At 40.4% G+C, this 25,332-nt stretch overlaps 1 protein-coding gene across 1 annotated transcript in view; it reads right to left on the reverse strand.

The window, feature by feature from the left end:
- Positions 1 to 311: 311 nt before the first annotated feature.
- WWP2 (WW domain containing E3 ubiquitin protein ligase 2) overlaps positions 312 to 25,332 on the reverse strand; it is a 79,266-nt gene continuing 54,245 nt past the window's right edge. The window contains exons 7-22 of the mRNA XM_056525911.1: positions 21,880 to 21,969; positions 21,598 to 21,772; positions 16,390 to 16,444; positions 10,611 to 10,692; positions 10,347 to 10,475; positions 9,587 to 9,671; positions 9,272 to 9,343; positions 7,676 to 7,764; positions 6,631 to 6,790; positions 6,408 to 6,541; positions 5,063 to 5,203; positions 4,248 to 4,368; positions 4,054 to 4,158; positions 3,619 to 3,715; positions 2,972 to 3,044; positions 312 to 1,160 (exon numbers count right to left, since the gene is read on the reverse strand). Coding sequence (XP_056381886.1) covers positions 1,061 to 1,160; positions 2,972 to 3,044; positions 3,619 to 3,715; positions 4,054 to 4,158; positions 4,248 to 4,368; positions 5,063 to 5,203; positions 6,408 to 6,541; positions 6,631 to 6,790; positions 7,676 to 7,764; positions 9,272 to 9,343; positions 9,587 to 9,671; positions 10,347 to 10,475; positions 10,611 to 10,692; positions 16,390 to 16,444; positions 21,598 to 21,772; positions 21,880 to 21,969 — 1,708 coding nt within the window. The 3' untranslated portion in view covers positions 312 to 1,060. The remainder of the gene's footprint in view (positions 1,161 to 2,971; positions 3,045 to 3,618; positions 3,716 to 4,053; positions 4,159 to 4,247; positions 4,369 to 5,062; positions 5,204 to 6,407; positions 6,542 to 6,630; positions 6,791 to 7,675; positions 7,765 to 9,271; positions 9,344 to 9,586; positions 9,672 to 10,346; positions 10,476 to 10,610; positions 10,693 to 16,389; positions 16,445 to 21,597; positions 21,773 to 21,879; positions 21,970 to 25,332) is intronic.

A 25,332-nucleotide genomic window follows, 5' to 3' on the forward strand; every position in this document is an offset into this window, starting at 1 on the left:
GGAGTACTCCTTTAAAAGGAGTTTTCCAAGGCTGTGAATTGATGAGTAGGGGTACAACCCCTTGGATTTTTCCTACCGCATAATGAATGCTACAGCCCCTTCAATGTTTACATAAGAAAAGCTCCATACATGCTTAAAGGGGTATTCCACTGCCCCCCATTGTTTCGAACTCTGGGTGCGGGCTGCGAGGGTCGTGACATTACGGACACAAACCTTGTGACGTCACGCCACATCCCCTCAATGTAAGTCTAAGGGAGGGGGCGTGGTGACTGCCACGCCCCCTCCCATAGACGTTCATTAAGGGGGCGACATCACAAGGTTAGTGGCCGTGACGTCACGACCCCCGCAGCCCGCACCCAGCGTTCGGAACAAAACGTGGCTGTGCCTGGTACTGCAGTTCAGTCTCCTTCACTTGAATAGGACTGTGCTGCAGTACCAGACACAGTCACTAGTACAAATGAACTACTGTGCTTGTGTAAACAGTAAAGTGGATATGTAGTAATCCCTGGATAAACCATTAATGTTTAACTCCAGAATAATGCTTTCATGTTGCCCATTGGAAATCTCACGTGTATGGAGAAAAGTTACACTGTCCCTCCATTTCTTCCATCTGGGACAGCAAGATTGGATTTTAGCCTGTCCAGTCCTTAGTTTCCCTGAGCGAAAAGCAGCACTATGGCTGAACAAGTAGGTTTAATGATCCATTATCTTATGTGCATGGATTTACACATGAAAAGCGGTGACGCTTTGACTAGAAGGAGACTACTGAAAGGTTCTCTACAGGTTTTGGTTGTCTGACCTCTTCTCAGTAAAGGGTCCTCGTATTTCCTTAAAAAGAACCAGCTATAAGAAGCACTCAGATTATCCAATCACTTAAGATCTTTGGTGCCCACCAAGTTAGATGCCTTTTACCCTCATGAGTCTTATCAGTAATTGACACCATTACAAACATGTTGTAATGACTGGACACCTTTCCTCCAAATCCAGATCATGTGGAAACAGTTGCATTATGGAACCTGAAGGAGGATTTCCCCAATTATTCTTCTCATACAGACAGGGACTATTCTTGTCCAAACCCTTCTGTTTCCTCAATGGCGAAAAGCAATTTTTCCTTCAGCTGCTCATAGCTTTTGTAAGGAGGCAAATCCAATCTATTAAAACTAAAGAGAGACAGAACAATGTAAGGTTATCAGTTTTGTAAAAGAAAAGGGGTTGTCACAGACCAAACTTGTATTTAACCCCTTTAAGGACTCAGGGTTTTCTCATTTGTGCACTTTTGTTTCCTCCTCACCTAAAAATCATAACTCTTTCCATTTGCTACCTACAGACCCATATGAGGGTTTGTTTTTTGTATAACCAATTGTACTTCGTAATACCATCAATCATTTCACCACAAAATCGACGGTGAAACCACAAAATAAATATTTGTGGGGCAAAATTGAAAGAAAAAAAAAAGCGCGCCATTTTGTAACTTTTGGGGGATTCCGATTCTACACAGTGCACTTTTCGGTAAGGCTGCTTTCACACTATAAAATTCATCCGTTTAAAAGATCCGTTTGATGTTCCGTTATCAAAACCCTGAAAATCAGCCATTAAATGTCCGTTAGAAAATCCCATTATAGTCTATGGGATTTTTACATTATCCATTTTAATCCGTTATAGTCTGTTATTAATAACGGACGTTATTTTGTGAATGAAGATAGTAACGGAAGAAATAGTGCATGGACTATTTCTTCCGTTCATTCTCCCGTCACAAAATAACGTCCGTTATTAATAACGGATTAAAACGGATAATGTAAAAATCCCATAGACTATATAGGGATTTTCTAACGGACGTTTAATGGACGATTTTCAGGGTTTTCATAACGGAACATCAAACGGATCTTTAAAATGGATGAATTAAATTGATACCCAACTTATATAGGTTTGATTTTTACTTCTGTTAAAAAATTATAACTATTTGCACCAACATTTGTATGTTTAAAAATGTCATTTTCTGACATCTCTAACTTTTTTATTTTTCCATATGCAGGGATGTGTGATGGCTCATTTTCTGAGCCATGATCAGTTTTTATCAGTTTTGTTTTGATGGGACTTTTTGATAGCTTTTTATACATTTTTTTAGGGTATACAAAGTGACCAAAAATACATAATTTTGGATTTTGCAATTTTTTTTGTTTTGTTTAATTAACATTATATTTTTGTAGTTCGGACATTTATGCATGCAGCGATACCACATATGTTTATTTTTGTTTACACATTTTAAACAAAAATAATAGGGAAAAGGGGGCTGATTCAAACTTTTATTAGGGAAGGGGTTAATTCACATTTAACTTTTCTTTTTTTTTTATACTTTTTTTTTTTTTACACCATTTTACAGTCCCCATATGGACATATGACATGCAATACTTGAATTGCATACACTGTTCAATGCTATGCCATAGCATAGCACTGATTAGTGTTATCGGTGCTCCATTGCGCCAGGCTGCTGAGGCATCCTGGAGCAACCTAGCAAAGATCGGATGGTGAAGGGGCAGGTAAGGGCCCTCCCACTGTCCTCTAAGCTGATCTGGACACTGCAGATTAAGCGCAATGGTCCTGATCAGTTCCGCTGAACTGCCAGGACTGTTTTTTTTATTTTATATTTGAGATGCCGCGATCAAAGTTGGGGTTAATGCCGAGCATTACCGCGGTGATGTCTGGCATTAGACGCGGGTCCCGGTGGAAAATTGCCGCTGGAACCAACCTGCTATGATGCTTGCTCAGCTATTGAGCCCGCATTAAAGAAGAGGAGAAGGACAAGGGCGTACAGGTACACCCTTGGTCCCCAAGAGGTTAAAAGGAATCCTTTAGAAGGTAAGACTGGATAAGTTAGTTATAATAGGGATATTTCCAAAAAGAAATAAAAATTATTTGGAAGTAGTATTAAACTATATATGAAAGTAGTGTTTTTAACGTTTTTAACTCTTACCAGGTGTGACTTCGAGGAAGCCAAGTGTCTTTTCCAACCTTGTCAATACAGAACTTCTGATGTCCGTTGCTACCTTTAAGATATAATCAGCATTGTAAGGTGAGGAACACTAAAGTGAATGGGTCAGTCAATAAGAACTCTGTAAATGACTTAGAAGGAACTACTCTAACAAGGGTATTCCCTCAAATACAATTATGGCATAGCCACAGAATATGACATAACTGTATGACAGATGCTTGACAGGTGGGAGCTACAGAAAGAGTAGAGTTGAGCACAGCCACTTCTCTTTTGTAATCTAAGGAAAGAGCTGACTCCATGAAAGAAAATGGGCATCTCTGGTCTTTTAATAGAGGAGGGTCCAAGAGGAGAGACCACATCTTAAGGTATATGCCGTGAATATGTGATCAATGTATTTAACGGGAATACTCCTAAATGTGCAATCTGTTTTGGGTGGATACTGCTCTGATGCTAGTGGTATTGATGAAAGATTATACTGGAATACAGAACTTTAGCACACTAACATAGCAATATCAGTCCATTAATGATATAAATAATATTGGCTGTATGATTGCAGTGGGTATGTTTAGTTTATATTGAGCACCTGGATATCTCCTTTGGTAAAGAAAGGATTAACAGTGAACACTAACCAATCAGTTCTGAGAATCCTCCAACAGGAAGACGGCATGTTCCAGTCACAAACTGCAGAAGTCGGATCCGCTTCTCATTGTCCATCTCTTTTACCACCTATAAAGACACCTCAAAATAAGCAGCGGAAAAATCAGCTTTCACTGAATACCTACGATCAAAAATATGCAACCAACGTCTGATCGCCAGGGCTACCACATCACTGTCTTTACTTGTCTTATCCAGCTGGTCACATGGGTGGCCTATAATAGTTAGTGCAGGACATCCAAGTCATCTTAGTAATCATAAGGGGTCACATGGGCAGACCCCTGACAACCAGGTATTGGTGGAATATTTTAGTTATATGCTACCAATGTCTTCCATGAGACAACCCTTTTCAAAATTGCCTGAGTGATTCCTAAAAATGGATTAGGGAAAAACTGCTTTTTGACACCTACCTGCCAGAACCACTGGACCTGTTTGCTGTTTTTGGTGTAGTGCCGATAGATTGTGTTTTTCTGCCAATCACTTAAATCAATCTCTTGCATCCCACATAGCATCAGCTGAAACATAGAATAAATTCTAGAACTAGTACTGTCATCAATTTTATCATACACACTTTATTTAACAGATTGTTAATCAGATATCTCACCTCAAGCTCCTTCTCATCAAAGTATCGCAGCCATTCCAAAGGGGCAACCTCATTGAAGCCATCCAGAAAAGCGTTGGTCTGCTCCTCAACACCACGAGTGAATCTCCAGTCAGTAAGAAGACTGAAAGTAAGACAAAAAACATTATAAATAGCTTGTAAACAAATTGGTAACTGATAAACAAGTACACATGTGCAGAATCAAAAATTTAATTTCGTTTAGTTCGTTTTCAAAAATTTTCGTTTCTGTGAATATTCGGAATGCTGTTAATTCGTTATATTCGGTTTTCGGATGCATAGACTAAAAAAAATTTGTTTTCGGATGCATTCGTTAATAACATCGAATGCATTCGTTAATTCAGATCTTTCGTTATATCTGTAAAATTTGTTAAATTTAGCATTCGTTACTAAACGAAATGCACATTAGTTTCACTTACTGATCCTCTTTTGTAATAAATAGCAGGTGTTACCTTAGGATTCTTGTTGTTTTCACCTTTTTTTTGCAGTTTTCTCTGTGTAGGAAGGCAAGTTTTCCTCAGGTAAACCCAATGAAAAAAATCTAATTCATTCCTTACATTCGGTTTACTGATAACGAATGCATTCGTTATTCGTTAACATGCATTATTCGTTATGCGTTATTTAACGAATGCATTCGTTAACTGTATATTCGTATTCTTTTTCGGAAATATTCGATTTTTTTTTCGTGCATTCGGATTGTAATGAACACCCGAAAACGGGAAAATTCGTTAAGTTTAGTATTCGTTCCGAAACGAATTTCCCATGTCTATAAACAAGCAATATATATCTATCTTGCATACTTGATAAACTCTTCCTTGTTCTCCTCTGTTACTCGGATGTTTTCACCGCCTTCTTTCAGTTTATGAGACGTCACTTCCCCCAAAATCTCCATATCTTGCACAAAATAAAGCTCTAAGTCACATTCCTCCAAACTATTTTCTCTACATGAAAAAAAATAAGAGAAACTCATGATCAAAGTGCAGCATTAAGGCATTGACAATAAAAATGCAACAGGTAATAAAAGAAGATAAGATGAAAACTGGTATGAATAGAGGGTCTCAGCTGGGAAGCATGTAGTGCAACAATGACCATTAGATTAGGCTATAAATTCACTGGCATACCCGAGACTTCATCTTCAGGTTTCCCATATGTGGCAATGTTGTGGGTTGTACTAATATACAGGCAATGCAATGATCCCATAACTTACAACGGCCTCAACATACAATAGTTTCAACATACAATGGTCTTTTCTGGACCATTGTAAGTTGAAACCAGACTCAACATACAATGTACAGACAGTCCAGATCTGTGAAACATGTCAATGAACTGACCAATCAGAATGGGCATTCACTGGTAAAACTCCTGTATTACTGAAGCATATGCACTGCCTGGTGTCTGGTAGCACCCCCTACAGTACAGGAAGGTATTACATGTTCTGTACACTTTACCTGTACCAGGGTTAGCTGCTCCTTTGGACACCAGGTGAGGGCGGCTCCATGTTACTTTTTAGGACATTGTGTACTGTACAGGACCCTGAAGAAGCTCCTGTCCTCTACATAGACCAGTGCTTCCCAAGCAGGGTGCCCCCAGCTGTTGCAAACCTACAACTCCCAGCATGCCCGGACAGCCTTTGGCTGTCCGGGCATGCTGGGAATTGTAGGTTTGCAACAGCTGGAGGCTCCCTGCTTGGGAAACACTGACATAGACAGTAATTTACAGCTCCCAGCAGATCTTTCTTACTTTTATATATCATGACTTGCTTTATCTATATTAGTTATCTACTTATTTTTCTTAAATTCTCACTTTTTCCTATTTTTGGGTGAGATTTTGGTGCCTTTAGAACCAATTATCATGTTTAAAGAGTTATGGTCTCAACATATAATGGTTTCAACATACAATGGTCGTCCCGGAACCAATTAATATTGTAACTTGAGGGACCACTGTATAACAATGTTTGGGGGACTATACATAGTCTTTGGATTTGCAATGACATAACATCTGAAATCCATATGAATACACTAGCACTGCAGCATTGAATGTATTCATATGGCAGCAGCAATACTATATCTGGACTATAGAGACAGCTGAAGACTCCACTGCACTGGCACAGTGAGGAACACAACCACTTCTCATATCTGCACCTACTTGATCCACATAATGGAATTGTAAAATTCTGGATCAATGGATTCCAGGTCTTTTAATGTTGGCTTCTTGTTCAGCATCCTCTTGTAGAATGGCAAAGTGAATCCTGTATCTATGAACTTCCCATGGTAAAGAGCCTGAAGAAGACAAGATAACAGAAGTTATTATTTATATCAGCCAAGTATGAATGACCCAACAGTAAAATAAAGAAGCTTTCCCTACTCACCATTGCTATAAAGCGTCCAATGAATCTGAAGTATGTGAGGTGGTCGGGGTTGATGGAAGATGCTGGGTTTATCTGTAGGCAGTAGTTGTTTTTCCCAGCATATTCAAACAGGCAGTACATGGGATTCAGCACCTCATGGGACAACAGAAAGAACCACTCCCTGCAGAGAGATACAAGGCATGTATGGAAGAATGAACAGATGCACAAGTGGAGGAAGTGCTTATAGAAGACTGACATCACTGACATCATTACCAAAACATACAGAATTATCATCCCAGTCACTAATCTTGGAATGCCGTCAAGAAGTATTGAAAGATCCCGCAGATAAAAGACAGAGCAGTGTGTTCATCTGCTATCAGGCAAAAGGCTCAAAAGTGGTTGACTCAATGTTGAGAGCTCCCCGTATCCTGTCCGTGGTTCTACCCTGTGGTAGAACAGCCTGACGTAACCTACCATAGGGTAAAACCACTGGGAGGACACAGAGAGAAAAAGACAGAGGAGCCAGGAGACAGGGCACCGTGGACGACACAACAATCTAGAGCAGGTAGGATGCAAGCTTTCTGTATGGTTGCAGACATGAGAACCATGAACCAGAAGAAAATTACAATGTCTAATACTGATGAGACAAAGGTCCGAAGACATAGATAACCCAAATGCCCTAAAAATATGAGAGACTGATACAACAATGCTAAAGGAATATAGCTGTGCCTCTGCACAAACACCTGTAAGTGACAAATGTACACTTGGTCTGTTATTTTACATCTGCCCTCCCACATACAGTTGACAAGGAAGCTATAACACTGAAAAAGTCCCATGCAAAATGTCCTATTGGTATAGTTTTCTACCTGCATCTCTCCATTCCAAATGCAAGAATAAATGCAATAGCCATTGTAATTGTGAATGAATTCTAATGGCAATAACTCATTCAGGAAAGAATGCATAGTCTTAATATAATAGAATGCATCCTTTTAAAACCTTGTAGATGCTACAGCTATGTGGTCAGAACACTGAGTAGTACATATAAAGATCTTCAATCTTTAGTTACCTGGCAATTCCTCCATAGTCCAAACCTTCCTCACCACGCATTATAATGTAAAGACGGCGCCGTAGATCATATGGTTTCATGTTCATGATCTAAAGTAAACAGAGAAAATAAAACAGAGTTCACATCTGTTAATTGTTATTTGATTATTCCACAAGTCAACTGCCCTTCTCAGTCCAAAAGCTTTGTTTGGCCAAAAGCTATTTCCCCTAAAACATATGTATGCTCCCTGTTTGCTGAATGAGTATTTGTTCACAATGGGGTGATGGGAATAAGCTGCTCAACTGTGAAAGCACACATATGCCCATTTGGGGACTCAGTATGAGCTACGAGTACCAATAAATGTGACCAGGGGTTTAGGTATAGGGTACGCAGATAACCAAGAAAACAAATTACCCTTGCTGAGTGGGTAGGTAAGGGGCCAAGAACAATACAATACCAATAATTCCTGGGCCAATGCCCAGAATCATTAACACCTGTCTTTTTAACCTACCCCTAAAATATAACTTTTATTGTTGCTATTAAAATATATAAATCCCTAAACAAAATATTAAAATTTAGGGATATAAATCCCTATTTGAGGTTAAAACGAATACTGTGATGCACACCATATTCCAGAAATCTAGATGCAAATTAGGGTATACGCTATTATGTATATAGCCACTTAGTGGTACTGCAGCTCATGGCATCACAATATGACTATAAAACGTAAACTGGAAGAGGGCATGAAAATTCAGGTTTTAACAGTCATAGGCTGGGTTTACATCACGTTTGTTACTTATGGGGACCGGATCCAGGTGGGAGATGGGAAAACTGGGTGCACCTGTATCCCAGCCGGACCCGGCCCCCATCTTATTCATTTGAATGGGCCGACCAGAGCCAGTTAGTGACTCTGGTCGGCTCATTTTTGCCCTGTATCCGGTTTTGTGTAACCGGACTTAAAACCGTAGTATATCATGGTTAAGTATGGTAACAATCCCTGATACGGGGCAAAAATGACCCGACCGCAGTCAGTGTCTGACTCCGGTCGGCTCATTAAAGTGAATGGGTTTTGGCGTCAGTCCGGCAGCCGTAGGAAAGGAACATAGTGTGAATGCAGCCAAACTGTGATACCATTGGAAGCGGTGAGCTGCAGTACCGCTGACTGGCTATATACATCAGGGTGTATACTCTAGTATGCATGATTTCTGGAATACGGTGTACTTTACAGTACAGTATTAGTTTTAATTTAAATTGCAACAATAAAAGTTATATTTTAGGGGTAGATTGAAAAAGATGAGTGTAGGTGACACCGGGCTTCAGGGAGGGGTATTGGTATTCTCAGTATGTAGATGTAGCACTGCAACCCACAGGCTACTTTGGTAACTCCGTAGACCCATAATACTACAGTAGCACTAGACTTCAAGTTGTGGAGGCTTTTTATATTGGAAATAGATTCCATAAACAGTGATGTCATTGCATGTAGTCAAATACAGTCATTGCATGTAGGCAAGTCCCGGGGCCCATCCTGAGGCATAAACCCTGATATATGGATATGAAAATCAACGACTGTATGGTAAAATCATCTTCCATATGGCTCTTTATACTGTCTCATGTTACCTGTTGGAAAGAGTCCTCAAACAACGTCTGCCTGGATACACTGATTTTCACATGGCTTGGAAGAGTGTTTGACTTGGAAGAGAATAATGAAAACAATAAGTAATGACCTGAACATATAATGTTCATATTTTCATAATATCTTCTATACAGTAAATCATTCTGAATGCATTAGTATAAAAGTAACTGATACATCCATATGGACATGTGGTTTAGAAAAACATGTTGGTGGGATTTTTTGGGCAAAGGAAATGGGTCAGGAAATATGTAGGTAGGACTTTCATGGAATTTTCACAAGAAGTCATTTTAAAAACTCACATGGCAAAGGAACCGAAATTGATGGTACTTCCATCGAAAGCTCCGGCTTCTATCATATGCCCCTGGCGAACTCCCTGGTTTGACCCTGAGAGGACAAAGAAATAATTTTTTACTTAAAATGAAACATTCTAGCTATAGTAAATGATACTGACATTTGCTGTGTAGTTTAATGCAATCTATGGTTTCCTGTTATAAGCCATTCAAGGAGAGAACAAATGAGTTTTTTAATGGGATCACTGATGGTTCTGAAAAAATCCTGTCCCCATGATCCCTGTTTTATCTCACATATTCAATTCTGAGAAACTCCAGATACATTTACATATGTAGGTGCTATGAGCAAATATTTCAGGCCACATTACGATAATGGTCTCGGACTGATGTATAACTTTTCTGTGACATTCTGATTTATACCAACCCGACAGAGGCCAAAAGGACACTCCTTCAGGAGCCTTGTAGGTACACTTAGCACTTATATCAGGAGCTTTTCCTGACATCTATAACAAGCTGAATAGGGCCATATATTCAATGGGGGAGATTTATCAAAACCTGTACAGAGGAAAAGATGACCAGTTGCCCATAGCAACCAATCAGATCACTTCTTTCATTTTGAAAAGGCCTCTGAAAATAAAAGAAGCAATCTGATTGGTTGCTATGGGAAATTGTTCAAATGTTTCTTTCACCTCATACTGTATGCAGTAATCTGAACTGATGACATTCCCAACTTTCCTTTCTCTCAGGACAACAAGTTTCTAGTACTTACCCAGAATCAAATCCAGGTCTTGGGTCCTTAAAAGTTGTGGTACGATTGTTATGATCTACAAAGTATCTGATCCCTTCATTGGTGTACTTCATTTCCCATCCTGGAGGGAGTGCTGGCTCCTGGATCATACTAGGGAGGAGATGGAGAAACTCAAACATTGCCCAGTAGACATCTAAGCTCTGAAAAATTGTTATCTTAATAGACATCCCCCTTCAGCTTAATACTTCTCCCCCCATCAAAGAGAAAGTGCTTCCATGTACTCACCCCTGTGTCCGTGGGTCTTCCCATTGTGTGGTACGTGTGTTGTGATTCACGTAATACACTCTCCCATTATCTTGTCGCTTCTCTGGAAGAGAAAACAAACAGTAGTGTCAAAGAGGTGTATTTAACCTACTTATTTATTTTATCATTAAGACACATTTCTATACTTTTATGGTGTATTCACACATCCAGTATTCTGCGCAGATTTGATTCGGAGGATTTTCTGCTGCAGATTTCAATGTAAACTGAATGACATAAAACCCTGCGCATCGAATCTGCGCAGAATACTGTACGTGTGAATAGACCCTAAATGCCCAGATCTGGCATTCATAAATCAAGCAATAGAAACAAAACTAGAGTAAGGGTAAGTTCACATGCGCCAAACTTTCTGCTGCTAATTTCTGTAAAAATATACAGAAAAACAGCAGGAAAATCTGCATAAACTCTGTGGATTTTGCCTCCTGTATATTTTGCTTTAGAAGCTGTGAAACAAAATATGCACATGCGGCATTTACTGTGGACTTGCTGGTAATCTGCCGCAAAATGCACGACAGTACATTGGGGTTTTTTCTTCTCCACTGAAGACTATGAGAAAATCCACAACATTTTCATGCAGACTCTGCAACAGGACTGACAGGCTGCAGATTTTAACATCCGCCCATCATAGGTCAAACCCTGTGTGGAAAATGTTCATTGCACATGGATCATAGCTTGTAAAAGCTCATCCGCTTGTATCCCTCTGCAGGTTTTACCAGTGTGAATCCACAGGAAATTGCAGTGAATTTTCCCTTGAAGTAGAAGGTTCATACACAATCAGTAAAATGGAAACATATAAGCAAAGGGTTACATTTCTCTCTACATGTGTAATCGATTGTATATGTCTAACCAAAACGATTGTGTTTAGTAATAGTCGGAGGCCTAATGTATTAAGAAAGAACTGTTGGACAGGGCTATACAGTGTTAAAGGGGTATTCCAGGAAAAAAAAAAATTTTTATATATCAACTGGCTCCAGAAAGTTAAACAGATTTGTAAATTACTTCTATTAAAAAATCTTAATCCTTTCAGTACTTATGAGCTTCTGAAGTTGAGTTGTTCTTTTCTGTCTAAGTGCTCTCTGATGACACGTGTCCTGGGAACCACCCAGTTTAGAAGCAAATCCCCATAGCAAACCTCTTCTAAGCTGGGCGGTTCCCGAGACACGTGTCATCAGAGAGCACTTAGACAGAAAAGAACAACTCAACTTCAGAAGCTCATAAGTACTGAAAGGATTAAGATTTTTTTAATAGAAGTAATTTACAAATCTGTTTAACTTTCTGGAGCCAGTTGATATATATATATAAAAAAAAGTTTTTCTTTCCTGGATAACCCCTTTAAGATGATAGGCATCACATCTGGGGGAAAAGACAATCCCCACTAGATATTAATACATTGTCTATGGGACTGTTAGACCTTCCCATACACATAATGTAAGGGATAACAAAATGACAGGATAAGTAAAATTATTCATATTTTATTTCCATCAGAAAAGCAGCTTCAGGCATCCAGTTATTTTATGTTACCATAGAATGAACATGTTTGTCTAGATAGGCTGAATGTGAATGGTAAACTGGATAAGATGTTAAACCTAAGGGTAGGGTCACATGTGCCGAAATTTGCTTTGTATTTTCTGCTGCGTACTTTCCTTCAAATTGAAGTCAATGGGTAGCAAAATACGCAGCTGAATTTGCTACCTATTGACATCAATGAGTAGAAAAATGTGACACTACCGTGACAGTAATGCCCTGCAAACAACTACGTTACCACAGCTTTCCATATTCTTCTTTAGAAACCTGTGCTTGCTGAGAATTGCTATGAATCTGTGATCTGATCAGTATGTCAAAAAAAAAAAAAAAAAAATTGCTAAACTACTGTTTTTTGTCCATATAGTTGGAGCCACCCTAATTGCAATAGCTTTAGACCAGTGGTCTTCAAATTGTGTCCCTCCAGATGTTGCAAAACTACAACTCACAGCATGCCCGGACAGCCGTTGGCTGTCCGGGCATGCTGGGAGTTGTAGTTTTGCAACATCTGGAGGGACACAGTTTGGAGACCACTGCTTTAGGTCAACATCTATGACTAAATTTACATCTACTGAAATAGTTTAGATCCAAATTGATAGTCCCTCCCGCAGTCCCCCACAAACAAGTTTGCTCAGATCAGCTGGGTAGGTTTATTAGATAGGAGGATAAGTGGCAGCCAGAAACACCTGGCACCGCTTACCCCTAAGTGTAACAAGAGCAGGAGAGACAAAGCTGCGCTTAATGTTTCAGGTCTTTGCTAACTGCACACCATTATGTCAGTTCTGCTGACCTCACCCTTACCACACACTCTCCCAGCCTGACCGTCTATATATAAACCCTACTCTGCCAACCAGACATAGCATCTTTCCCACTAATCTCCCAAGAGATGTATACAGTGGTGTAATTCACTCTTTTAGGATTGCTCTGCAAATGCCCAAACACACACAGAACCTATTTCATCACTAGACCTGGCTGGAATCGCGAGCCTTAGCCTTTTACTAAAGTAAACAGTCTAAAAATCGAAATACACAGCTCTACTGTTCTCAAGCACGGTGATGGCTTCCTGTCCAGGGCTCCTGCACTCCCGTCTCAGACAGAGCAGCCTTTAAGTCAAGCGCTGAGTGCCGACGTTCTCAAGGGAAAAGCTTAAAGTAGGCCTAGGCTCAAACAGAAGCCGCCATGATGTCCCTGCTTAAACCCATTACTTGTCACATTGGCAAATGCTGTAGGTTTTAATGTCTAAGCGTCCCCCCCGCCATAAGAGGGGATAAAACGTCTATATACAAGACTATCTTATGTAAACAGTTTCCCCACCCATTAAAGGGGTACTCCGGTGAAAACCTTTTTTCTTTTAAATCAACTGGTGGCAGAAAGTTAAACATATTTGTAAATTACTTCTATAAAAAATCTTAATCCTTCCAGTACTTATTAGCTGCTGAATGCTACAGAAGAAATTCCTTTCTTTTTGGAACACTGATGACATCACGAACACAGTGCTCTCTGCTGACATCTCTGTCCATTGTAGCAACCATGCATAGCAGATGTATGCTAAGGGCAGCATGGTGGCTCAGTGGTTAGCACTGCTGCCTTGCAGTGCTGGGGACTTGGGTTCAAATCCCACTAAGGACAACAATAAATAAAGCGTTATTATTATTATAATAACGTCAGCAGAGAGAACTGTGCTCGTGATGTCATCAGAGAGCATTTCAAAAAGAAAAGAATTTCCTCTGTAGTATTCAGCAGCTAATAAGTACAGGAAGGATTAAGATTTTTTTAATAGAAGTAATTTACAAATATGTTTAACTTTCTGCCACCAGTTGATTTAAAAGAAAAAAGGTTTTCACCGGAGTACCCCTTTAAGTGTCATAAGATTTAAACAGGATGAAAAATCCTGAAGGTGTATGGTGAGATTTAATGGAAAATTCCCAAACTAGGAAAAAGGCAAGTATCTGGAGGTGTATAAAACAATAGCTAAGTAACAGAGATAAGATACATAGACAGACTGGCAGATACAAGAGAAAGATAGACAGACATATGTAGATAGAATAGAAATATACATACAGACTAAATCATGTGACAATATAAAGTCAAGCACAGAGTGATAGATGGTATTCACTGTTCAGCACTGTTGGCGCTAAAAGAACAGGAATTAAATAACACAATACTTTTTGAAGCTTTAAATACTAGGAATAGAGAAAATGATGGAAATATGTCAGTATCTACTTCTGTATTCTTAAAGCACCCGATCACTATGTTAGCCTGCCAGACAGGCAAATCAATAATAAACTAAGAACAAGGAGTTATAAATATTGATGAAGTTACCTTTCCTTGTCACGCAACACTACTACAATGTGAGATGGTTTTCCCCTTGTCATTGGGCAAATAAGTCTCTATAGCGGCTGCTTTACATTTGTCGTAAAATTAAAACACTTAGGTGCTGACTACAACAAATGTACAGATCTTATTGGTTCCATTCAGTATCCCAGTCTAAATGCAGCAGTGCTGAGACAGAAAAGAACCCAACCACACCCAAGACAGTAAATAACACCACGGGGACTCCAGTCTGTCCACAAGGAAACCTCAGGGCAGACGAAACAAATTTCACTGGAACAATGAGAACTGATCCAACATCTTAACCATTCCTCGGAATGGCGCAGCACAAGTGCCCAGAAGGTGGGGGCCCAGTCCATGTACCCATAGTAACCACGCACGGCCTTTTTTACATTATATTCCTTGCATGTGTACTCTGCCTGTGTACTGAATTATAAATGGCCTATTTTTATAGGAGGAGAAAAATTACCTACATACACAATAATCTAGGTAGCAAAATAGTCAGGAGCAAACCTGATATAATATATTCTGACTATAATATAGAGTTAATATTTTGGCTACATCAAAAAAAAGTATGTAAAAAAAAAAAACATGCTAGACACATGGACCGTAATTTGGAGTAAAATCCAGAAAGTTCTGACAACTTTTGGTACATTAGATTAGATACCCACATAGATGGAAAAAATTAGACACCCACGTAAACTACAACATTGTGCCATAGAACATTTTAAAGAAATATACGTAGCACATATTGCCATTTTTTCCATCATGCCAGTAAAAATTTACACTGGTAAAAAAAAAAAAAAAAAAATCAGAACCCCATGCACCCCTTCACCCCTTCCTTTTTACTTAGGAGCAGGTGCATGTTGAACTACGGCCAAGAAACAAACAATTACTTTGAGTGCAGCTTTGCCTGGGGGTCCTACTTAAAAAGGTCTCAGACAGGACCAAGATGTTTCTAACTTCTACATAACTCCGCTCCAAAGCTTTTGGCAGGATTCGTCCTTCTGTGCACAGCAATTACCTTTTATCAGTTTTCCAAAGTACAAAACCACAGCCTCTCTCTTTCTAGCATGTGCCAAGCTACTTGTTCAGAAACTGTATCTTCCCCTCTGATTAAAGCTCTTGATCAGTTACAACACTGAGGATTGTCCCACAATTCCTGGAGGATGTACAGTATATACATATGCAATGCATTCTAGGAATGACCCTTTATATTAAGTCTTTCTGTGTTCTTTGTAAATATAGATATGAAGAAAGGGGTTACAATCTTATTCCACTACAAATTTATCACCAACTGCACATATAATCGGAAAACCCATTCAAAGACGTGTTTGTGTGTGTGTGTGTGTGGGGGGGGGGGGGGGGGGGGGGTATGGAATATTCCACTCTAGTATGAAATGCTTCTAAATTAAGCCACTTACCCCCCCTGGACCTATACACATCCTCTACTCCTGGTGCTAAACACACCCTCAGAGTGGCTTGGATTGGAAAAGGAAAGGGTTTCATATTTTTTAAAAATTAAAAAAAATGTAAGAATATCTCTGTGATTTTATCCAGAACCAAGTCCAAATAACCCATGCAGGTCTAAATGAAAATGTAGACTATTAAAGGGGTGGTCCACCCTAATTTGCAATCTTTTGAAGGGTCTCATATTAAAATGGGCGACACTGCTCAGTGGGAAAAAAAAAACGCTTAAGCAACAAGTGTTGATGGAGCTCCCATTTAAGTCTGGACAATTTACCAATTACTACTGAACCATTCAACTGAACTTTGCTCATTTAATATATAATTACTCATGTTATATATTGTTTTCACGTAAAGAACAACATTCATTACAAAAAAAGTTATCTTGTCAAATAACTGCATCCTGAAGTGTCTAGTCACTTACCCCATCCATTGGGAAGAGGTCCAAGTGGGTCATTGTCTGGAGCGCTGGCTGGAGACTGCAAACAGAGAGACAGCAAGGCAAAGAGTGAGGAAAGGCAGACAGGTAACTGAGTAACAGTGTAGAGCAGGAGTCAGCAGGATGATGGAGCTACAAGCAGGAGATGCCATGTGCTCTGCAGACGTCCCCAGCTGGACTCACGTTGGACTTGCTCTCAAACCAGAGGGGAAAATATTGCAGGCCTTTCAAATGAAATCATTCCCACAAGCCACCAGTAAACGCCCAGCTCTTCCCGGCTTTTGGGCTCAGCTCCTGGCCCCCCTTCCAAGCAGAGCCCCTCTCACCTCCTCCCCTCCCAACCAAGCCCGTCCCTTGGCAGAGCGGTGTTTAAGAGTAGCCCAAACTGAGGAAATATTCAGCAACTTATAGGCACAGGCTGCTCCCCCTTCCCCTAGACCTGGCTTACAATGCACCTTTCTTTTTCTGCAGTGAGGGGATGCTAAGAGGGAAGGAGGAGGTGTGTAAGGGGGGTGTGAAATTGCTGGGAGGTGCAGTGGGGGCGTGCGGACTGCTAATGTTTATATAACTCCCCCTCTGACCAGCTCAGGATTCTCTGGGGGATCTGGACTAGGCTCCACTGTGGGGAGTTTTGTATCAACCTCCTGAAAGGATCCCCCAGAAATACAGGAACAGTTGTGAAAACACATGTAATGTCTATTTGTGTATTCTTATTCTCATGAAACAGAGGATTGTTGAACTATTCTATAGCCAGGGGGAGAAAAAGAAACTTTTATGCATAACTGTATGGAGCAACATGTGTCACATGGCCAGGGATTTTTATCCAGCAATTAAACTATAGATATGTATTTTCTATATATATAAAATTATATATATATATATATATATATATATATATATATATATGTGTGTGTATATATATATATATATACATATACATACACACACACACACACACACACACACACACATGTATATATATTCTTGATCGGAATGAGATCTGGAGACTTGTGTGGCAGGGTGCATGTTCCTGCTGAAGGGAATGGGATTCACAATTTAATATCTTTATTTAAAATGTACACAACACAATTTTCATAGACAGTCTATTAACTTCTAAGTAAATTTTTGGATTGTGGCAGAAAGCCCAAGAAAACTCATGGAGAACATACAAACTCCATGCAGGTGTTGTCCTTAACAACAAGTCAACAATGCCAACCACTGAGTTACCATGATGCCCCCTTCTAAAATAGCCAGCACAAATGTTTTTGGCAATGTGTGCTGCAGTCGCTCTTCTATAAGACTGGATCACATTATTTAGCCTTTCCAACTTACACCATGGGCACTTTTTACCCTGTTGCTGGTTCACTGGCTGTCCTCCCTTGAATCACTTTTATTAGGGACTAACCACAGGACACCAGGATTGCTCTGGCTGAAATCTAGATATCCCAATTTGGCTTTTGTAACAGTTGCTTAGATCGTTATATTTTTCCCATTTTAACTGCTTCCAACACATCATGCTCAAAGACTGTTCACTTGCAGCCATATATATCCTATCCCTTGACAGGAGCTACAAGATAATCAATGATATTCAACTGTCTGTGGTTTTAAGGTCATGGCTGATCAATAAAAATCCATATGTAAGTTCAGGAAAGCAGCACTTTACAATGAAATGAAGTGTAGCAAACAGATCCTTTTATCAATATCTTTCTTCATCCTTGTTAGTTGTAATGTTTCAACCCCAGCAAGGGTTCAAAAAGGCTCTGTGATAGAAACATTGCACTACATGGATAAAGAGAATGGGATGAAGTGCTGTGACTCCTTTTCTTTGACAGTTGAAATGTAGCTCTGATGCTTCCCCTTTCACTTCATCATCTTTGCTCTAAGTCACCTGTATTAAATTCAGCTGATTGGACATGATTTAGTAAGAACCCCCCCCCCCCCCCCCCCCCTGTCTACTTATGGCCTCACATTTCAGGGATTGTGTAGAGATCCACATCTGGAGAAAGGTACACAAATTTTGCTGCTGCATTAAAAGTTCCCAAGAGTACAGTGGCCTCCATCATTTTTAAGCAGAATATGTTTGGAACCACCATGACTTTTCCAAGAGCTGACAGTCCCACAAAAGTAAACCAGGGAGAAGGGCATTGGTAAGAAAGATAACCAAAAACCCAATGGTCACTCTAGCTGAGATCCAAAGATCCTTTGTGCAAATGGAAGAACTTCAAAGAAGGTCAACCATCACTTCAGCATTCCACCAATCTCCTCAGTAAAAGACACATGAAAAGCCACATGTAGTTTGTAAAAAAGCAAGACTGAACTTTTTGGCCTCAATTCTAAGCATCGTGTATGAAGGTAACAGTCAATGCACATCCCCTACCCAATATCATCCCTACAGTGAAGCATGGTGGCAGCATCATGCTGTGAGGGTGTTTTCCAGTGGATGAGACAGGGAGACTGGTCAGGGTTGTGGGAAATCTGAATGGGGCAAAGTACAGAGAAATTCTTAATCAAAACTTGATCCAGAGTGCTCTGGATTTCAGACAGGGCCAAAGGTTCACCTTCTAACAAGACTTTGATCCTAAGAATACAGCCAAGACAACACAGGAGTGGCTTAGGGACAACTCTGAAAACATTCTTGAGTTGCCCAGCCAGATATCTGTCTTGAACCCAATTGAACATCTCTGGAGAGACCTACATATGGCTTTTACTGACAGTCCCCATTCAACCTGACTGAGCTTTAGAGGATCTGCAGAGAAGAATGGCAGAAAATCCCCAAATCTAGGTGTACAAATCTTATGGCATCATAGCCAAGAAAACAGAAGGATGAAATCGCTGCAGGGTGATCACTCAGGTGCTTCAACTAAGTCCTGAGTAAAGGGTCTGAAAACTTACATCAGAACAATATTTTAGTTTTAGTCCTTTTCAATAAATTTGCAAACATTTCTAACATTCTTTTTTTCGTTTTGTCATTATGGGGTATTGTGTGCAGAATGATGGGGCAAAACTTGATATATTTTTATTTTAGCACAAGGCCACAATATAACAAAATGGGGAAAAAATGTAAGTCTAAAAACTTTCCAAATGCATTATATGATATACAGTGTTTATTTAAATATTTAGCAAAACAAGGGCTTGGTTATACTGTCCTTGTGCTCCGGTAAATAGAGCTCCGTTTGCCAGTGCATCAGAATAACAGGAGTGCATGTCCTATTTTTTTTGCTGCTCAACTCAAGTCAATGGGATCTGTTGGCATCCGTGGCAGGCTGACTCCATTCCACATTGCCAGTAAACGGATTATGGGGCTGTGACACTTGTGTTGACTGTATAATACCTACTAAGCACTGTTTTGTGCACTTGGCAGTGACTTTACCTGGTATTGCAGCTCATCCTATTCACTTCAAGTAGCTAATTGGTGGAAATGCCAGGAGATTGACCTTTACCGATCAGATAGGATAAGCCGTCAATATAAAAAAACAATCACTTGTACAAAAGGGAGCTAAGAAAAGCATATGTGTGAGTCACAAAAAGGAGGTGTATTAGAAGACAAAGCTTCATGGCCAACTGTTGCATAAAGTCAACTATAAGGCTGGGTTCACATTACGTTTTCCCCATACGGGAGCGCATACGGCAGGGGGAGCTAAAACCTATGCCGTATGCCTTTCTATGCGCTCCCGTATATAATTCATTTCAATGAGCCGTCCGGAGTGAAACGTTCGGTCCGGTCGGCACATTTTTGCGCCGTATGCGCTTTTCCTCCGGACCTAAAACTGTGGTCAACCACGGTTTGAGGTCCGGTTGTAAAAGCGCATACGTCGAAAAATGAGGCGACCGGATCGAACGTTTCACTGCGGCCAGCTCATTGAAATGAATTACATACGGGAGCGCATTCGAAGGCATACGGGAGCGCATTCGAAGGCATACGGGAGCGCGAGGTTCTAGCTCCCCCTGCCGCATGCGCTCCCGTATGGGAGAAAACGTAGTGGGAAGCCAGCCTAACCCTAGTGCTCCATTTCTTGAACGACTAGCAGTGTGAAACCTTCATGTTCTATTAAAATAATGTATGTGACAAAATAAAAGAACTAGCAGATTTGTCTAAAGAAGACAAAGATGTGCACATCCTAAGGGCCCATACACACTACGGATAATCTGTTTGGAATTATTCACGAGTGGAATCTGCTTGTTTGTCACTTGTTCAGTGGACAATACGAGTGTTCCGTAGCGGAACCGAATTCCACTGAAAGAATGAACAGGATCATTCTTATGGCAGAATCGGCCCTGAGAAGCCGCCATTAGTCAATGGGACTTTGAATTGCAGAGGTTAATTTCCACAGCAAATTACGAGTAAATTGAACCCTGATTCCAGAGTGGATCCACTGATGAAATTCAGCTAGAAAATCTTTGCTGAATTTCCATAGTGTACATGTGCCCTTCTTCTGCACTTTGTTTACAAAACATAGTAAGGTTACATGGTTAATGTGCTTTGCTTTGTGTGATACGTTTTATTTTATTATCACTATATAATGATGCATTCTTATAATAAATATATAATTAATAATAAACATAAATAATGACAATGGAAAACTTTGCTAATTATTGGCAAGTATGTATTTTGATTTGATTTGTTTTTATTTTTTAACACCATCAGAGGTGCTTTGAAATCTTTCTCTCACACATACGTCAGATGTAAAAAGCAGCCATCAGACTCCACTGACTTATAATGGTGCAGTCAAGGCTTCTATAATGTTGACGGCAAGACTAGCACTGCATGCTAAGCTACTCTTGTCATCAAAAGTGATAGATCCCCAGAGAGAGGATTAGGGCAAGCCAACACTGAGTAGAAACATAAAGGGGTACTCTGCTGCTCAGCGTTTGGAAAAAAACTGTTCCGAACGCTGGAGCTGGGAGCACAAGACGTCATATCCCCACCCCCTGTATGCAAGTCTATGGGAGGGGCGTGACAGCTGTCACCCCCCCTCCCATAGACTTGCATTGAGGGGGCGGGGTGTGAAGTAATGAGGGGGCGGGGCTATGACATCATGAGCTCCAGGCACCGACTCCAGTATTTGGAACAGTTTGTCCCAAACGCTGAGCAGCGGAGTACCCCTTTAAAGCTCTGTTCACATTAGCATCTATGTCATCAACAAATTTTTGAAACATCAGTGATGTAAAAGTTGACGTACTCTGTCCCCTTACCTGGTATAGATAACGTTGGCTGAGCTGTTGCATTGCCCCCTGTAGCTGGTTTCTTTGGGTCTGCCATTGTTCATAATTGCGGACATATTCAGCAGTAGGTCTTTGCCATGTAGTTGTACGAGTATTGTGGTCCACATAGTAGTAGCGCCCTCGATTATCCACCCTCTTCTCCCATCTATAAAGAGAAAATTGTCAATGTATAAAACAGAGATATCTATATCACACAGAGTATATGCAGCACAGCTGTGAGCCCAGCAATATCCTAGTGTGGTTGGGTCTTACCCAGGAGGTAGAGGTCTCTCCCAAGTGGTGGTCTTTGTGTTATGGTCCACATAATATACACGGCCATTGCTCAATTGTCTCTGTTCCCACCTAAACCAGAGACAAACATTTTTACAATGAAATTAGAGGACAACATAAGGATAGATGACAAAAGAATCTGTCAGCCAGGAATTGGCTAGTAAACTGCGGATTTGTGCATACAGCATTACTTGCAATTAGTACAACGGTACCTGTATGTACCATCCAACTGATGCTATAGTGAAAAAATGTCTTATTACTCTTGTGTGTGGCCGGGGTATTGCGTCACTGTGTGACACAATACTTCTACCATTCACTTTTCCCATGCTCACCCTTTTTGATGGAGAGCAAGAGGTGCACTGGGATGACAGCGCACGCGCGGCATGTCTGTCAAGCTGCCACTGGGCCTGCCAAGCTCCCTATACGTGTGCCACAATCCCCATGCATGACGCATGTATAGGATTTCGCTAGTACTAGGAGAGCCCTAGCTGCCTAATAATCTATAAAGGTGATAGGATATAGAATGCATCTAGAAGGTGAAGAAGGATTTGAGCCCTTGATAGAAAATACATGTCAGTTGGTCCTATCTGTGCTGAATTATAATAGAAATAATTCCTACTTTATAGCCCATTTATTAACCTTCAGGACTCAACTGACTCCGGAAAGTTAAACAGATTTGTAAATTACTTCTATTAAAAAAATCTTAATCCTTCCAATAGTTATTAGCTTCTGAAGTTGAGTTGTTGTTTTCTGTCTAACTGCTCTCTGATGACTCACGTCCCAGGAGCTGTGCAGTTCCTTTGGGGATATTCTCCCATCATGTACAGCTCCCGGGACGTGACATCATCATTGAGTAATTTACAAATCTGTTTAACTTTCTGGAGCCAGTTGATATATATAAAAAAAGTTTTTGCCTGGAATACCCCTTTAAGGACACAGCCAATTTTATTTTTGCGATTTAGTTTTTTCCTCCTCGCCTTTTAAAATCCATAACCCTTTTATATTTCCATTCACAGACCCATATGAAGGCTTGTTTTTTGCGCGACCAGTTGTACTTTGTAATGACATCACTCATTTTACCCTAAAACGTATGGTAAACCCCCCAAATTTTTTTTTGTGTAAGGAAATGTAAACAAAAATCATAATTATGCAAATTGGGGGGGGGGGGGTCATTTTCATGCTGCATATGGTAAAAATTACATGTTTTCTTTATTCTCTGGGTCAATACGATTAAAATGATATCCATGGTTACATACATTTCTATTATTGTACTGCTTTTAAAAAATCTCAAGCTTTTTGTTTAAAATTGCCCTATTTTGACCATCTCTAATGGGATGTGTGAGGGCTAATTTTTTGCGCCATGATCTGTAGTTTGTTTTGGTACCACGTTTGCGTATATGTGACTTATTGATTGCTTTTTATAAAAAAAATTTGCAGTTTGATGTGACAAAAAAGCTGATTTTTTTTTCTTACGATTAGGCCGTTCACCGTAGGGGATCATTTATATTTTTATAGTTCGGACATTTACGCACACAACGATACCAAATATGTTTATTATTTATCTTTTTTTAGGCTTTTTTGTATTAATATGGGGAAAAAGGGTGATTTAAAACTTTAATGGGGGAGGGGCTTTTTCACATTTTTTTTCACTTTTTTTTAAAACTTTTTTTTACATTCATTTTACACTTTTTTAGTCCCCATAGGGGACTATTTATAGCAATCCTTAGATTGCTAATACTGTTCAGTGGTATGCATAGGGCATAGCACTGATCAGTATTATCGGCAATCTTCTGCTCTGGTCTGCTGGAAGGCAGATCAGTGCAGAAGACCCCGGTAGACGGACGGAGACAGGTGAGGGGGCCTCCGTCTGCCATCTTGGCTGATCTGATCCCCGCGGCAGTGCCGCGGGCGATCAGATCAGCCATTATAAGTGCCGCACTACTGCAGATGCCGTGATCTGTATTGATCACGACACCTGAGGGGTTAATGGCAGACATCAGCGCGATCGCTGATGTCCACCTTTACCGGCAGCTGCTGACAGCGGCTGGGACCTGTCGGGAATGAAGTGAGCACAGCTCATGTCACAGCTGTGCCGTAAATGTACGGCACTGTGCGCTAAGTGATGCTATGCAGTGCCGTACATTTACGGCGGATGTCCTTAAGGGGTTAAAGACTATTCATTATTGTGCTACATGTAAAAACACTGATATATATATTAGTTTACTTCATGACATACTAATACACAAAAATGTGTCTGTTTTTCTCAATGTTTGTCTAGGCCACCTACAAAATACATTTTCATGTAAACAAATGGCAAGAATGTTGCCAAAGTGTGTGTGACCTGGTGAGCATCAGACTGTGGCAGTGACTGGAAATTCCGTCATACTCATGCCTGTATCACATCCAGTAAAACTGGCACAGACATGTGAGCTGTGCCATGCCTCAGCCCAAAGACTGCAAGCTCTTTGTCTACAGGGCAACACTTTAGGACCTGATTAATGTACTTTGCTTCCTATACAGTTGCCATAGCAGGTACTGCACTAGCGTATTGCATTGAAGCAGAAAAATCCAAACACTCCAGAGTATACAAACATATGGTACACACAGCGGGATGCAGGCTGGACTCAAGCACACACACACACACATCCCTCTAGAAGCTGCTGGGGTTATGCTGTCGTGTGGGCACAGCAGCTCTGCCCAGTTTCTGTATAGTCAGGGCACAAGGCTTCAATTACACTGCCAATGAGCCTCTCTAACTGCAGGAGGAAACCGCTGCCTCTGCGCCAGAGCGACAGACAGAGTGTCTTTGTGTAAGACAGAAAAGTGAATAGCAGCCAAGTAAGCAGAAGAAAGAAACACTTTGGACACACTGCACTCATAATATGCGGCTTTATGTATACGACGCATGCAAAGCTTGGGTTCCACCATATAACATAAAATCTGCAACATGCTTTCCTCAAAACAAAAGCAAGAGGTATAACGGAGTACGGGCAACAAATATAGCCGCTGAAGAGCCAGTGTTTGCATTTCCATTACACCTAGTCTTTCCGTCTGTGTGTTCCACATTACCCGTCCATCTTCTGCCTGGCCCATCTCACACGTCTGTGTCTGTATTCTCGGACTCTTGGCCAAGAACATTCATGTGACTGACACATTATTATTTACCTATACTGAACTTGGAGCTGCTCAGATCAGACAATGCTGCTTAAAGGGGTACTCCGGTGGAAAACTTATTTTTTTAAATGAACTGGTGCCAGAAAGTTAAACAGATTTGTAAATGACTTCTATTAAAAAATCTTAATCCTTTTAGTACTTTTTAGCAGCTGTATGCTACCAAGGAAATTCTTTATTTTTTTATTTCTTTTTTGTGTCGTCCACAGTGCTGTCTGCTGTCAGGAACTGTCAGAACAGCATAGGTTTGCAATGGGGATTTTC

This window comes from Hyla sarda, chromosome 6 (assembly GCF_029499605.1).
Source record: "Hyla sarda isolate aHylSar1 chromosome 6, aHylSar1.hap1, whole genome shotgun sequence".
NCBI classification, from domain to species: domain Eukaryota; kingdom Metazoa; phylum Chordata; class Amphibia; order Anura; family Hylidae; genus Hyla; species Hyla sarda.